The sequence below is a fragment of the Drosophila suzukii genome, chromosome 2L, assembly GCF_043229965.1.
Source record: "Drosophila suzukii chromosome 2L, CBGP_Dsuzu_IsoJpt1.0, whole genome shotgun sequence".
NCBI lineage: Eukaryota > Metazoa > Arthropoda > Insecta > Diptera > Drosophilidae > Drosophila > Drosophila suzukii.
The window spans coordinates 12,465,805-12,480,538 of NC_092080.1; the positions used below are offsets into that span (position 1 = coordinate 12,465,805).

At 37.0% G+C, this 14,734-nt stretch overlaps 3 protein-coding genes across 3 annotated transcripts; all 3 read left to right on the top strand.

The window, feature by feature from the left end:
- Positions 1-348: 348 nt before the first annotated feature.
- Positions 349-1,923, top strand: Gr36a (Gustatory receptor 36a). Its single transcript, XM_017079533.3, has 3 exons — positions 349-616; positions 962-1,716; positions 1,771-1,923. The coding sequence occupies exons 1-3, from the start codon at positions 349-351 to the stop codon at positions 1,921-1,923; spliced, it is 1,176 nt and encodes a 391-aa protein (XP_016935022.3).
- Positions 1,924-9,831: 7,908 nt separating this feature from the next.
- Gr36b (Gustatory receptor 36b) lies at positions 9,832-11,271 on the top strand. The gene is made up of 3 exons (XM_070996076.1): positions 9,832-10,239; positions 10,302-11,056; positions 11,111-11,271. Exons 1-3 carry the CDS (start codon positions 9,972-9,974, stop codon positions 11,261-11,263), a joined length of 1,176 nt encoding a protein of 391 aa, XP_070852177.1. The 5' UTR covers positions 9,832-9,971; the 3' UTR covers positions 11,264-11,271.
- A 524-nt stretch (positions 11,272-11,795) lies between these two features.
- On the top strand, positions 11,796-12,802 carry LOC108012988 (Gustatory receptor 36c). The gene is made up of 2 exons (XM_017078600.4): positions 11,796-12,546; positions 12,605-12,802. The coding sequence occupies exons 1-2, from the start codon at positions 11,836-11,838 to the stop codon at positions 12,770-12,772; spliced, it is 879 nt and encodes a 292-aa protein (XP_016934089.3). The 5' UTR covers positions 11,796-11,835; the 3' UTR covers positions 12,773-12,802.
- Positions 12,803-14,734: the final 1,932 nt, after the last annotated feature.

Consider the following 14,734-nt stretch of genomic DNA (forward strand, 5'->3'; position numbering starts at 1 on the left):
AGAACGACGATAACAGTTTGTGTCACGGTCATTACTTTTTGGTCCTCTTTCATTTAAGCCTCCAGAAAATCAGACATCTATATTACATCCGGAAATAATGGAATTATTCAGTGGGCCTGAAATTGAACACAGGGGCACTCTGAGAAATTCCGCTTATTGTGCGATGGTATCTCATCAATGTCCATCACATACTTCCAAAATTACTGTCCTAACAAGGGCACTTCCAAATTCAATCTAATCAATGCTAATCTGTGGTTGCATTCAGAACATTAGTTTAGTGAAAATCATTGGAATAAATAAATTAACTTTGGCGGACCAAAACCACGCTATAGTTTTTAGTTTGTCAAAATGTCCGACTGGGTCGGTTGGTTATTGAAGGCAGTCTACTATTATGGACACCTGATCGGTCTTTTCAATTTCGAGATTGACTGGCGCACAGGTCGTGTTTTTACGTCCGCAAGGAGCAGTCTTTATGCCTTCGCGGTAAACGTCGTAATTTTTTTGGTTCTATTTTTGCAAATCTCTAAACAAACTAAGCCCAGTGTGTACATTGGAAAGGCAAACAAATTGCATGTAATTGTCATCAACGTTATGGTTGGACTAAGAATAGCCTCAGGTCAAATAATTTTATACTTATAAAAAAATGGTTGGTAAAATTGATCAATGCAGGTGGTTTAGTAACTATTTACTAAAACTAATTCACTATCTATATTTATTGAGTTGGACAACTATAAAAATAGTTATTTAAATAATATCCATGGGTTTGGTCCACTCTACCCATTTTTATAGTAACATAAGTATTTTTTATAGTAACCCTTACCTTTACGTATTTCGTAGTAACTATTTGATGGGTTTTACTATTACAATATATTGATGAATTTTACCAATCGATTTCCGTGTATGTAGCATACATATTTTCTATTTTGCTTGCGCGATGCCCTAAGTGAGATATATTTTTCAGGACTTTGCACTGTTATTAATAGATGGCGCCAGCGGACCCAATTTATGCGCTTGGTCAGAAAAGTGCTCCGTTTGTTACTGCAAAAACCACAGGTGAAGATAATGTCCCGCTGGGGAATCCTTATCAAGGTCATCATTGCTGTCGTCACTGACCTCCTGCAAATGGCAATCACCTGGGATTCAGTGGGTCGTGTGGACTCGAATCAATCTTTGGGAATGACCTTGCAGTTTTGGATGGCGGCCATTATAAATTTGGCCATATCGCAGCATTATCTGGTAACCCTTTTCGTTCGGGCCTTTTATCATCTGCTCAACACAGAGCTGCAAAAGGTGATCAGCGAATGCAGGATGTTAAGTTACATCACCGTGAGAAAAGGAGCTTTCATGACCAGGTGTTGTTCCTTGGCGGATCAGGTGGATAATATAGCTAAGCTCCAAAGTCAACTGCAGTCCATTGTGACTCAGTTGAATGCTGTCGCCGGAGTCCAAGGACTAATGGTGTATGGCGGATACTACATATTCTCAATAAGTACAACTTATCTGACGTACAGTCTTTTTAAAAATGGTATTGAGAATTTACAATTGAGCCTAAGAGCTGTAATATTGTCCCTTAGCTGGTGCTTTTTCTACTATCTTGATGCTATGATCAATCTGTTCGTTGTGCTAAATCTCCAAGATGATCACGATGAGATGATACGTCTACTTGAGGAGAGAACACTATTTGCATCTGGTTTGGATGCTCGCTTGGAAGAATCCGTAAGAAGTTTTTTTTTTTAAGTAACCAAATGGTGTACCATTATATACTTACAGTTTGAAAGCATTCAGTTGCAGCTGATACGAAACCCGTTTAAAATTGAAGTATTGGAAAAATTCTCGATCACTCGCAGTTCTACTTCGGCCATGTTCGGGTCACTTATAACGCATACGATATTTCTTATTCAATATGACATGGAATATTTTTAAGGTGCATTGTCCATAAGACAAATTAAGTCTAGTTCCTATACTTTTCAAATAAATTATATTATTAACTCCGAAAAATCTTTTAACTTTGTTTCTGTTTCTAATTTAGTGCCGAATAACAATTATTAAAAATTTATTTTAAAAAGTAATTTTTTGCTCACAAGAAAAATATAAGGACACGGTAAAAAGTGTTATAAAAAATTAGCATGCATTTATCTTGAAAGAAACATCTTCGTTTGAAATAGCCGCCATTTGTAAATGTCAGTCGTAGCAACGTAACAAAGTATTTTCCTCGTTTGGTAACCGCTTCGAAGACCCTTTAATTTAGTTTTACAAAATGGTTGAATGGATCGATTGGTTGCTAAAAGCAGTTAACTTTAAATGCTTCTTGATCGGCTTGACTAATTTTGAGTTTGACCATCAATCGGGACGTGTATTCAAGTCGCGGAGATGTACTTTCTACGCCGCCTCGATCAATATAATTTTTATAATTTCCATTATATACTGTTGGATAGTGAAAGCAGATTTCATGGCGATGAATGAAAAAAAAAACAAGCTGCAGGCGAGCTTGGTATTTATTGTAACCGGTCTAAGGATAATTGCAGGTGAGGAAAATATGTTTAAAAACTGATTTATTTGAAACTTTTCTTAGGACTCTCTTCACTGCTTAATAGGTGGCGCAAGCGCAACCAGCTGATTCAGATTATAGAATATGTTTTTCGTTTTTCGCTGGATAATCCGGAGTACAAGAGATCATTTCGCTGGTGTATTTTCTCAAAAATCCTTACCACTTTTGTGTTTTTTCTTTTCCATGTGGCCCAGACTGTACAAGTTATGATTATCATGCACTTTCGACATAATCTCTGGATATTAATGCTGTCTTGGACCTTCTGCATTACAAATCTAGCCGTATTACAATATTTCTTGATACTGTTATTCGTTCGAACACGATATAAGGTTATAAACGATAAGCTGCAAGAAGTAATCAGAGAATGCGAGAGGCTAAGTTGTCTTCCTCAGCGAGGCGGTGCCTTCGTCACTAGATGTTCTAATTTATCGAGAGAATTGGAAAGTATTGCCAAACTCCAGGACCAGCTGTATTCGATTATGACCCATTTTTGTGAAGTACTTGGCATTCAGACGATTGCGGTATTTGCCGAATTCTATATGACTTCGGTATCCTTCGGCTATCTAATCTATTCCATCTTTAAATATAGTACAAAGAACTTGAATTATACACCGCGAAGCATTTTTTGGGCCTGCAGTTGGTCCTTTTTATACAATCTGAATGGTTTGCTCAATATAACTAACATTATGTATACAATTGATGATCACAAGAAAACTAATCGCCTATTGGGGAAAAGAACATTGTTTGCTTCTCGCTTGGATGATTGCCTCGAAAAATCTGTAAGATATTTTATTTCGATTATCTGTTTGCTATAAAATATTTGTTTTCAGTTTGAGAGCTTTCAGCTGCAACTGGTTCGGAACCCTCTAAAAGTGGATGTCATGGGAATGTTTCTTGTCACACGGAGCTCGATCGCTGCTATGCTTAGCTCCATTTTTATGCACACAATATTACTTATTCAATATGACCTAGAATACTTTTAGTATGGTTTAATTTACAGAAGTGATGCATTATTACCCGTTCAAAAAACTGTAACACTGTAAAATTTTTAAATAGTATAAAAAAATGTTTTTTTTCGCCACCTATGTTTCTTTGATATCATATAGTGGGAAAATAATAGAAAAATAGATTTTGCTTAAAATTACGCACATAACTTAAGATATAACATTTAAAAAGAAAATGTTATTTGTTAAACAAATCATAAGTACTTATATATAAAAATCTGAATGGAATAACTTGGGTGTATGCTTTGGATTTCTGAAGCATGTTTTCTTTATTGTTTAGAGTTAATTTACTTAAACAATTATTTGTTTCATCCAACGAAAATTTTTTATGTGTATCTCTTTTTATCCAATCTTAATTGAAATATTTACTTGTTTTTTCTATTTTATTTAATCCAAAGTAGTCATTGACATAAAGTACGGCTTTTAGTTTTTCGAAATGTTTGATTGGGTCGGTTTGTCGCTGAGGGCAGTCTATTTTTACTGCCTCTTCATAGGGCTGAGCAATTTTGTATACGATTGGCGAATAGGTCGCATATTCACATCTTTGCAAACTACTCTGCAAGCCATCACGACAAACGTACTTATTGTGATGGCCCTTATTATTTATTGGACAGGACAAAGTAATGCTAATTATACCCTTTACTCGTTGAGTAAGAGGGTATACTAGATTCGTCGGAAAGTATGTAACAGGCAGAAGAAAGGGTTTCCGACCCCATAAAGTATATATATTCTTGATCAGGATCACTAGCCGAGTCGATCTAGCCATGTGCGTCTGTCTGTCTGTCCAGATGAACGCTGAGATCTCGGAAACTATAAGAGCTAGGCTATTGAGATTTGGCGTGCAGATTCCTGAGCTTCTTACGCAGCGCCAGTTTGGTTCAGCAGCGTGCCACGCCCACTCTAACGCCCACAAACCGCCCATAACTGGGGCTCCTACAGTTTTGATGCTAGAATAAAAATTTTAACTGAAATGTATTGTTCTCATCAATACATATCGATTGACTTAAAAAAAAGTTTGCCTCACCCACTTTAACGCCCACAAACCGCCCAAACCTGTGACGCCTACAATTTTCATGCTAGATAAAAACATTTAACTGAAATGTATAAGTCTCGTCAATACCTACCGATTTTTCCAAAAAAAAAATTTTCCACGCCCACTCTAACGCCCATAACGCTTAAATCTGTCTACCGCCGGTAGGTGGCGCATTTTAATCTCGCTTTGCTGCTTGCATATCTCCATTTCCCTTTGGTCCCTTTAGCTGAGTAACGGGTATCTGATGGTCGAGATACTCGACTATAGCATTCTTCCTTGTTTTTTTAAAGAAACCAAATGGTATACCATTTCATTCCTTACAGTTTGAAAGCATTCAGTTGCAGCTGATACGAAACCCGTTTAAAACTGAAGTATTGGAATCACTCGCAATTCTACTTCGGCCATGTTCGGGTCACTTATAACCCATACGATATTTCTTATTCAATATGACATGGAATATTTTTAAGGTGTATTGTCCATAAGACAAATAAAATCTAGTTCCTAAACTTTCCAAATAAATTATATTATTAACTCCAAAAAATCTTTTAACTTGGTTTCTGTTTTTAATTTAGTGACGATTAACAATTTTTAAAAATTTATTTTAAAAAGTAATTTTTTGTTGACGAGAAAAATTTAAGGACATGTTAATAAGTGTTAAAACCTTTTAACATGCATTTATCTTGAAAGAAACATCTTCGTTTGAAATAGCCGCCATTTGTAAATGTCAGTCGTAGCAGCGCAACAAAGTATTTTCCTCGTTTGGTAACCGCTTCGAAGACCCTAAACTTCAGTTTTACAAAATGGTTGACTGGGTCGGTTGGTTGCTAAAAGCAGTTAACTTTAAATGCTTCTTGATCGGCTTGACTAATTTTGAGTTTGAACAGCAATCGGGACGTGTATTTAAGTCGCGGAGATGTACTCTCTACGCCGCCTCGATCAATACCATATTTTGTATTTCCCTTATATACTGTTGGATAGAGAAAGCAGATTTAACGGCGATGAGTGGAAAAACCAACAAGCTGCAGGCGAGCGTGGTATTCACAGTGACTGGTCTGAGGATAATTGCAGGTGATGCAGTGTTTCATATGTTCCAATATGTTTTAAAACTGATTTATATTCAACTTTTCTTAGGACTCTCTTCACTGCTTAATAGGTGGCGCAAGCGCAACCAGCTGATTCAGATTATAGAATATGTTTTTCGTTTTTCACTGGATAATCCGGAGTACAAGAGATCATTCCGCTGGTGTATTTTCTCAAAAATCCTTACCACCTTTGTGCTTTTTCTTCTCTATGTTGTCAAGACCGTACAAGTTATGATTATCATGCACTTCCGACATAAACTCATGATATTAATGCTGTCATGGACCTTCTGCATTTCAAATCTAGCCGTATTACAATATTTCTTGATACTGATTTTCGTTCGAACGCGATATAAGGTTATAAACGATAAGCTGCAAAAAGTAATTAGAGAATGCGAGAGGCTAAGTGGCCTTCCTCAGCGGGACGGTGATTTCGTCACTAGATGTTCCTATCTATCGAGTGAGTTGGAAAGTATTGCCAAACTCCAGGACCAGCTGTATTCGATTGTGATACGTTTTGGTGAACTACTTGGCATCCAGACGATTGCGATATTTGCCGAATTCTATATGACTTCGGTATCCTTAGGCTACCTAATCTATTCCATTTTTAAATATGGTACACAGAACTTGAATTTTACACCACAAAGTTTTTTTTGGGCCGGCAGTTGGTCCTTTTTATACAATCTGAATGGTTTGCTCAATATAACAAACATTATGTATACCTTACATGATCACAAGAAAACTAATCGTCTATTGGGGAAAAGGACATTGTTTGCTTCTCGCTTGGATGTTGGCCTCGAAAAATCTGTAAGATATTTTATTTTGATTATCTGTTTGCTATAAGATATTTGTTTTCAGTTTGAGAGCTTTCAGCTGCAACTGGTTCGGAACCCTCTAAAAGTGGATGTCATGGGAATGTTTCTTATCACACGGAGCTCGATCGCTGCTATGCTTGGCTCCATTTTTATGCACACAATATTACTTATTCAATATGACCTAGAACACTTTTAATATGGTTTCATTCATAGAAATGATGCATTATTACCCGCTCAAAAAGCTGTAACACTGTAAAATTTTTAAATAGTATAAAAAAATGTTTTTTTTCGCCACCTATGTTTCTTTGATATCATAAGGTGGGAAAATAATAGAAAAATAGATTTTGCTGAAAAATATGCACATAACCTAAGGTATAACCTTTAAAAAATATATATTATTTGTTAAACAAATCATAAGTACTTATATATAAAAATCTGAATCGAATAACTTGGGTGTATGCTTTAAATTTCTGAAGCATATTTTCTTTATTGTTTATAGTTAATTTACTTAAACAATTATTTGTTTCAACCAACGAAACTTTTTTCTGCGCAACTCTCTTTATCCAATCTTATTTAATATTTCAAATTACTTGTTTTTTCTATTTTATTTAATCCAAAGTAGTTATCGACATAAAGTAATTACTCTGCGCAGAAATAGTGAGTCGGCTTTTAGTTTTTCGATATGTTAGATTGGGTCGGTTTGTCGCTGAGGGCAGTCTATTTTTACTGCCTCTTCATAGGGCTGAGCAATTTTGTATACGATTGACGAACAGGTCGCATATTCACATCTTTGCGAACTACTCTGCAAGCCATCACGATAAACGTACTTATTGTGATGGCCCTTATTATTTATTGGACAGGACAAAGTAATGCTAATTATACCCGTTACTCGTAGAGTAAGGGGTATACTAGAATCGTCGGAAAGTATGTAACAGGCAGAAGAAAGGGTTTTCGACCCCATAAAGTATATATATTCTTGATCAGGATCACTAGCCGAGTCGATCTAGCCATGTGCGTCTGTCTGTCTGTCCAGATGAACGCTGAGATCTCGAAAACTATAAGAGCTAGCCTGTTGAGATTTGGCGTGCAGACTCCTGAGCTTCTTACGCAGCGCAAGTTTGAAGTGTATTGTTCTCATCAATACCTATCGATTGACTTAAAAAAAGTTTGCCACACCCACTTTAACGCCCACAAACTGCCCAAACCTGTGACGCCTACAATTTTCATGCTAGATAAAAACATTTAACTGAAATGTATTAGTCTCGTCAATACCTATCGATTTAAAAAAAAAGTTTGACACGCCCACTCTAACGCCCATAACGCTTTAATCTGTCCACCGCCGGTAGGTGGCGCATATGCTTGCATATCTCCATTTCCCTTTGGTCCCTTTAGCTGAGTAACGGGTATCTGATAGTCGAGGTACTCGACTATAGCGTTCTTCCTTGTTTTAAGGTGCATTGTCCATAAGACAAATGAAGTCTAGTTCCTAAACTTTCCAAATAAATTATATTATTAACTCCAAAAAATCTTTTAACTTGGTTTGTGTTTCTAATTTAGTGCCGAATAACAATTTTTAAAATATTAACATGCATTTATCTTGAAGGAAACATCTTCGTTTGAAATAGCCGCCATTTGTAAATGTCAGTCGTAGCAACGTAACAAAGTATTTTCCTCGTTAGGTAACCCCTTCGAAGACCCTAAACTTTAGTTTTACAAAATGGTTGACTGGGTCGGTTGGTTGCTAAAAGCAGTTAACTTTAAATGCTTCTTGATCGGCTTGACTAATTTTGAGTTTGACCAGCAATCGGGACGTGTATTCAAGTCGCAGAGATGTACTCTCTACGCCGCCTCGATCAATATCATATTTTGTATTTCCCTTGTATACTGTTTGATAGAGATAGCAGATTTCACGGCGATGAGTGGAAAAACCAACAAGCTGCAGGCGAGCGTGGTATTCACAGTGACCGGTCTGAGGATAATTGCAGGTGATGCAATGTTTCCATATGTTCAAATATGTTTCAAAACTGATTTATTTGAAACTTTTCTTAGGACTCTCTTCACTGCTCAATAGGTGGCGCAAGCGCAACCAGCTTATTCAGATTATAAAATATATTTTTCGTTTTTCACTGGATATTCCGGAGTACAAGAGATCATTTCGCTGGTGTATTTTCTCAAAAATCCTTACCACCTTTGTGCTTTTTCTTTTCTATGTTGTCAAAACTGTACAAGTTATGACTATCATGCATTTCCGACATAATCTCATGATATTAATGATGTCTTGGACCTTCTGCATTTCAAGTCTAGCCGTATTACAAAATTTCTTGATACTGTTATTTGTTCGAACGCGATATAAGGTTATAAACGATAAACTGCAAGAAGTAATCAGAGAATGCGAGAGGCTAAGTGGCCTTCCTCAGCGGGACGGTGCTTTCGTCACTAGATGTTCTAATTTATCGAGAGAATTGGAAAGTATTGCCGAACTCCAGGACCAGCTGTATTCGATTTTTATGCGTTTTGGTGAACTACTTGGCATCCAGACGATTGCGATATTTGCCGAATTCTATATGACTTCGGTATCCTTCGGCTATCTAATCTATTCCATCTTTAAATATAGTACACAGAACTTGAATTATACACCGCGAGGCATTTTTTGGGCCTGCAGTTGGTCGTTTTTATACAATCTGAATGGTTTGCTCAATATAACTAACATTATGTATACCATTGATGATCACAATAAAACTAATCGCTTATTGGGGAGAAGAACATTGTTTGCTTCTCGCTTGGATGTTTGCCTCGAAAAATCTGTAAGATATTTTATTTCGATTATTGTTTTGCTATTAAATATTTGTTTTCAGTTTGAGAGCTTTCAGCTGCAACTGGTTCGGAACCCTCTAAAAGTGGATGTCATGGGAATGTTTCTTATCACACGGAGCTCGATCGCTGCTATGCTTGGCTCCATTTTTATGCACACAATATTACTTATTCAATATGACCTAGAACACTTTTAATATGGTTTCAATTATAAAAATAATGCATTATTACCCGTTCAAAAATCAGTAACACTCTAAAATTTTTAAATAGTATAAAAAAATGTTACTTTTTGTCACTTATGTTTCTTTGATGTTATATAGTGAAAAAATTATACGAAAATAGATTTTGCTTAAAAATACGCAAATAATTTAAGATATTCCCTTTTAAAAATATATGTTATTTGTTAAACAAATCATATTTATGTAGTATATATATATATATATTTAAGCCTGAATCAAATATGCTTTGGATTTCTGAAGCAAGTTTTCAATATTGTTTATAGTTAACATACTTTATTAATTTTTTGTTTTTACCAACGAAAATGTTGTCTGTGTAGCTCTCTTTATCCAATCTTATGTGCAGTAGTTGCTTGCTTTTTATATTTTATCTAATCCAACGTAGTCATCGACATAAAGTAATTACCCTGAGCAGAAATAGTGAGTCGGGTTTTAGTTTTTCGAAATGTTCGATTGGGTCGGTTTGTTGCTGAAAGCAGTCTACTTTTACTGCCACTTCATAGGGCTAAGCAATTTTGTATACGATTGGCGAACAGGTCGCGTATTCACATCGTTGCGAACTACTCTGCAAGCCTTCACGATAAACGCACTTATGGTGATGGCCCTAATTTTTTATTGGACCGGAAACAGTAATGCTAATTTTGTATTCCGAAGCGCCAACAAACTGCATGAATATGTTTTTATTATTATGTCCGGCTTAAGAATCACTGCAGGTTAGTAAAAAAATTAAAAATTACATGTCTCGATATGTTTAATATACCTTTATCATTTTCAGGACTTGTTACGGTGCTCAATAGATGGCTTCAGCGTAGCCAGACGATGAAACTGAGCAGAGAAATAATTTGCTTGTATATGGCCAATCCGCAGGTGAAGAAAATGATCCGCTGGGGACTTTTACTGAAGTTCTTTACTGGTGGTGGGACTGACCTCTTCCAAGTGGTTAACTCCGTGAGTGCATTGGGTCGTCTGGATTCCTCAGCAATTATAGGTGTGACTTTGCATACCTGCGTTTCATTTATTCTGAATCTGGCCATAGCGCAGCACTATTTTATAATGCTCTTCGTTCGTGGGCAATATAAGATTGTAAATATAAGGCTAAGACAAGTGATAAATGAAAGCCTTAGGCTAAGCTACCTCCAAAAGCGAGGGGGTGCTTTCATGACTAGATGTTGCTATCTATCGGATCAGTTGGAAGATATAGGAAAAGTCCAGAGTCAGCTGCAGTCGATTTTGGTCGAGGTGGCAGAGGGTTTCGGCATCCAGGGCCTGATGGCGTATGCCGGATACTACATATCATGTATCGGTGCTTATTATATGGCTTACAGCGTATATAAATATGGTCACGAAACTCTAAATATGTCTGTTAAAACCATGATCCTGGCCGGCGTTTGGTGCTTCTTTTACTATCTCGATGGAACAATTAATTGTTTTAATATTCTTTATGTGCGGGATCATCATAACGAAATGTTGCGTCTCTTGGAAAAGAGGACAGTTTTCGCATCTCGCTTAGACGTTCGTTTGGAAGAATCCGTAAGATTATATCAACTTAGTTATATTTATTTTAATGTAGCCATTTTCTTGCAGTTCGAGAGTCTCCAGCTGCAGCTTCTTCGAAACCCATTGACACTGGATGTCATGGGAATGTTTCCCATCACTCGTAGCGCAACTGCAGCCATGATTGGTTCTATAATAGCGAATTCCATATTTCTTATTCAATTTGACATGAAATATTTTTAAATTAAGCGGAGTCACATTAAATGTATTGATATACAGCACAAGTGGCATTTAAACTTCATTCAATCATCATATCTTATTACCCAATAGGTTTTACCCTTTTTCAATCTTATTAATCTTATCTTTATTCGGAATCAGGGCATTAGGTTCAGCCGTAATATAATTCCCCACTGCAGAATGACAAAAATGAGGACACTTTCAGTGAAATGGTTGACGTGGAAAGTTTTATACTGGGGTTCGTCTATTATTATGGTCACGTCATCGGAGTTAGTAACTTTGAATTCAACTGGCATACGGGTCGTGTGTATACTGCCAAAAAGAGTACATTCTATGCAGTCGCTATCAATTCCATTATTTTTATTCTGTATACCTATCACGTAACAGGACATACCAATATTATTAATTTGATCTTCGGAAAAGCAAATCAGCTGCATGAATTTGTTACCGTCATTATGACGGGTCTAAAAATTGCCATAGGTAGTGCAAAATATTTCAATAACTCTTCAGTAAGCTCATTATCAACATTTTCAGGACTTTTTACATTGATTCACAGATGGTATCAGCGCTGCAAGATTATGGATCTGACGAGAATGGTGATTCAAGTATTTCATGCCAGGCCGCAGGTGAAAAGGATGTCTCGCTGGGGTATTCTTGTCAAGTTTATCTCTGGATCTGTGACCGACTTACTCCAAATGGCGGTCTTATTGGATGCCATGGATCGTGTGGGCTCTCAGTTCTACTTGGGAATGGGCCTGCAGTACTGGACGTCGGCTATCCTGAATCTGGCCATATCGCAGCATTACCTTATAATGCTTTTCATTCGCACCCAGTATCAGCTACTGAATACTGAACTCCGCAAGGTGATTGAAGAATCCAATGAGCTAAGTTGGAATCCTCCACGACAGGGGACTTTCATGACCAGGTGTTGCAACTTGGCGGATCAGCTAGAGGATTTGGCCAAGCTCCAGAGTCAGCTGCAGTTGATTATGAAACAACTGGAAGAAGTATTCGGCGTTCAGGGGGCCTTGGTCTATGGGGGATACTACCTCTCCTCGGTATCATATATATACCTGATCTACAGTATCCTTAAATATGGCTACGAAAATATGAACATGACTCTAACCTCTGTGATCCTGTCTTTAGTTTGGTGCTTTTTTTACTACCTCGATGGTATGCTAAATATGTCCGTTATGCTATATGTCCAGGATGATCACGAGGAAATGCTCCGTCTACTGGAAGAGCGAACCCTATTTGCACCCGGGTTGGATGTTCGTCTCGAGGAAGCCGTAAGTTTTAAACACCTATATTTTACAGATCTTTCAAATGTATTTTGATCCTCTCTAGTTTGAAAAACTCCAGCTCCAGCTGATTCGAAATCCTTTTAAAATTGATGTAATGAAATTGTACGACGTCAATCGAGGAACTACCATGGCCATGTTTGCAAATCTTTTATCGCATTCAATCTTCCTAATTCAATATGATATGGAGAACTTTGAAAAAGAAATTATCTAATTTATTAACTGCCGGCTAATAAATAAACAAAATTTATTTTGGTAAAATTTTATGCTTATCACAAAACGTTATTGTTACTTATGTTCATCGTTCTTGTCGTTATGTATGTATTTATATTTCAATGTTTTATTATAGTAAACTGAAACTGGACTCCCAAAAAATTGTATGTGTTATATTAATGATTGGTTACATTCTGCATATTGGGCTCTTTCTTCTGGATAATTTTATAAATTTGTGGTTAAGTTAATTGCTTACATAAACACATAAACAAAACGATTTCGATGGAGTTGGAGGAAATGCTATGGTCATTATATTCCCTTCCCCTTCAATTATAGCCTCTGGTACAGCACTTATGTTTGACCCGGAAACATGGGTCTCATTATGGGCCCTCATAATGCCAGAAGTGGGACACTGGTACACTCAGAGAAATAATAGTAAAAAGTGGCGGTCCTCATAAATTTTTTATTGTGGCTGTGTTTTTGGGCAATTGAAGTACGATCCGAAGAAGAGAAATCTAGTCGTACAACCTAGAAACATTTGGATCAATCGAATTGCTCAGTGATTAAAGATATTCGCTCTTTTCCTTGATTAGTTAATATAAATGAACTATTTTATGAACTGGTGGGTGCCATTCCAATCGAACTATCCATTTGGAATACCGGTCGTCCATATTACTGGCTGAGTAGTTTGTCTTGAACCCGATCCTCTGTGGTGATCCATATAATAGCCTTAATTAATGACATTCTGATCTCACTCTTTTTGGAGGGTCTTCATAGTCCAGCTGGAGTTGACTCTGATTCAGATTATTACTCAAAAAAAATTTTGCTTCATATTCCAGAATCACATGGTCGGTAGATTGGCACCCTTACAGAAAATTTGATGGGTTAAAAAAAACTGGTTAAACTTATAAATACATTGTGACCAACATTTGTAAAAACATTTAAGTAAGTTCTGTACAGAATTTAAATTACAAAGTATTCAGTTACATTCAGACACGCAAAAAGCTAAATGTTCGATTAAATTGTAACAGCAAACCATTGTATTAACCACAAATTGCCAACGGCTACAACCGAGTAAATTTAATTTGAATGTGATTTATATTTCACTACAAATGACAATCAAATTATGTAACAGAGAAACAGAGAGAGCGGCGAATTGAATTTATTTTAGACTAGCTAACCAGGCTGGAAGCCCATGTCAGGAAAAGTTTGCCATTTTCCAAAGCCCGTTTTGCATTTTTTTTGTTTGTTTGAGCTTGAGCTGTGGCCAGCGCACATAAATTTCAATTAACATAAATTTAATGCCAGCACACAAAGTTGGGCCAACACGCACACTGGGAAAGAGGGCATTTTCAATTATTGTCTGGTGCACAAAAGTTTGCTTTTCGGGACCCCAACCCCCTGCCAAAATAATGCCTCCCCTTTTCACCCCTTCGAGTGCAGCTTTTCCGGATCTAATGCACTTGACTCCGGAAAGGTTAAAGGGATGGGGAGTGGCACTTTAAGCCGCATATAGCAAATGGTCAGGGGCAAAGCAAATTGCTAAAAGGCGCTTATGCAAAGCGATCAGAATGCGACATAAACACAGAACGAGAGGAGAAAATCCAACCTCGAGGCAGTAAAACCAATTTGAAATTGTTATTTTAAGCGGAAGTAAATCGCAACGAAAAGGATTCAGTGTGGGTTGAAAGTCGTAAAAAATCAAATATCGGCTGAGTCGGCTGTCGCTTAAGATGGCTTCAACCATTTGCGGCCAGATAAGCAGGAAAAAGGGGAAACTTTCCTTTTGTTTAGATATATGAAAATTGCCACAACACATTGCCACACCCCTCCGAAAAGCTGTGGGCCATAAAAAATTCCAGGTAACAAAATGTATTTTCTGATGAAATCAGCACAAGAAGAGGATGCGTGTGCGAGTTCCTGTTTTAAGGTTCGATCCCGAGAGTTGGGTCCGAACTGCAAA

Bases quoted from the DNA above. Each gene is read 5' to 3' on its own strand.
- Gr36a (XM_017079533.3), top strand. From the start codon at position 349: ATGTCCGACTGGGTCGGTTGGTTATTGAAGGCAGTCTACTATTATGGA. The intron at 617-961 runs GTCAAATAATTT...TATATTTTTCAG, and splicing joins TGGACTAAGAATAGCCTCAG to GACTTTGCACTGTTATTAAT. The intron at 1,717-1,770 runs GTAAGAAGTTTT...ATATACTTACAG, and splicing joins ATGCTCGCTTGGAAGAATCC to TTTGAAAGCATTCAGTTGCA.
- Gr36b (XM_070996076.1), top strand. From the start codon at position 9,972: ATGTTCGATTGGGTCGGTTTGTTGCTGAAAGCAGTCTACTTTTACTGC. The intron at 10,240-10,301 runs GTTAGTAAAAAA...TATCATTTTCAG, and splicing joins CGGCTTAAGAATCACTGCAG to GACTTGTTACGGTGCTCAAT. The intron at 11,057-11,110 runs GTAAGATTATAT...ATTTTCTTGCAG, and splicing joins ACGTTCGTTTGGAAGAATCC to TTCGAGAGTCTCCAGCTGCA.
- LOC108012988 (XM_017078600.4), top strand. From the start codon at position 11,836: ATGGATCTGACGAGAATGGTGATTCAAGTATTTCATGCCAGGCCGCAG. The intron at 12,547-12,604 runs GTAAGTTTTAAA...GATCCTCTCTAG, and splicing joins ATGTTCGTCTCGAGGAAGCC to TTTGAAAAACTCCAGCTCCA.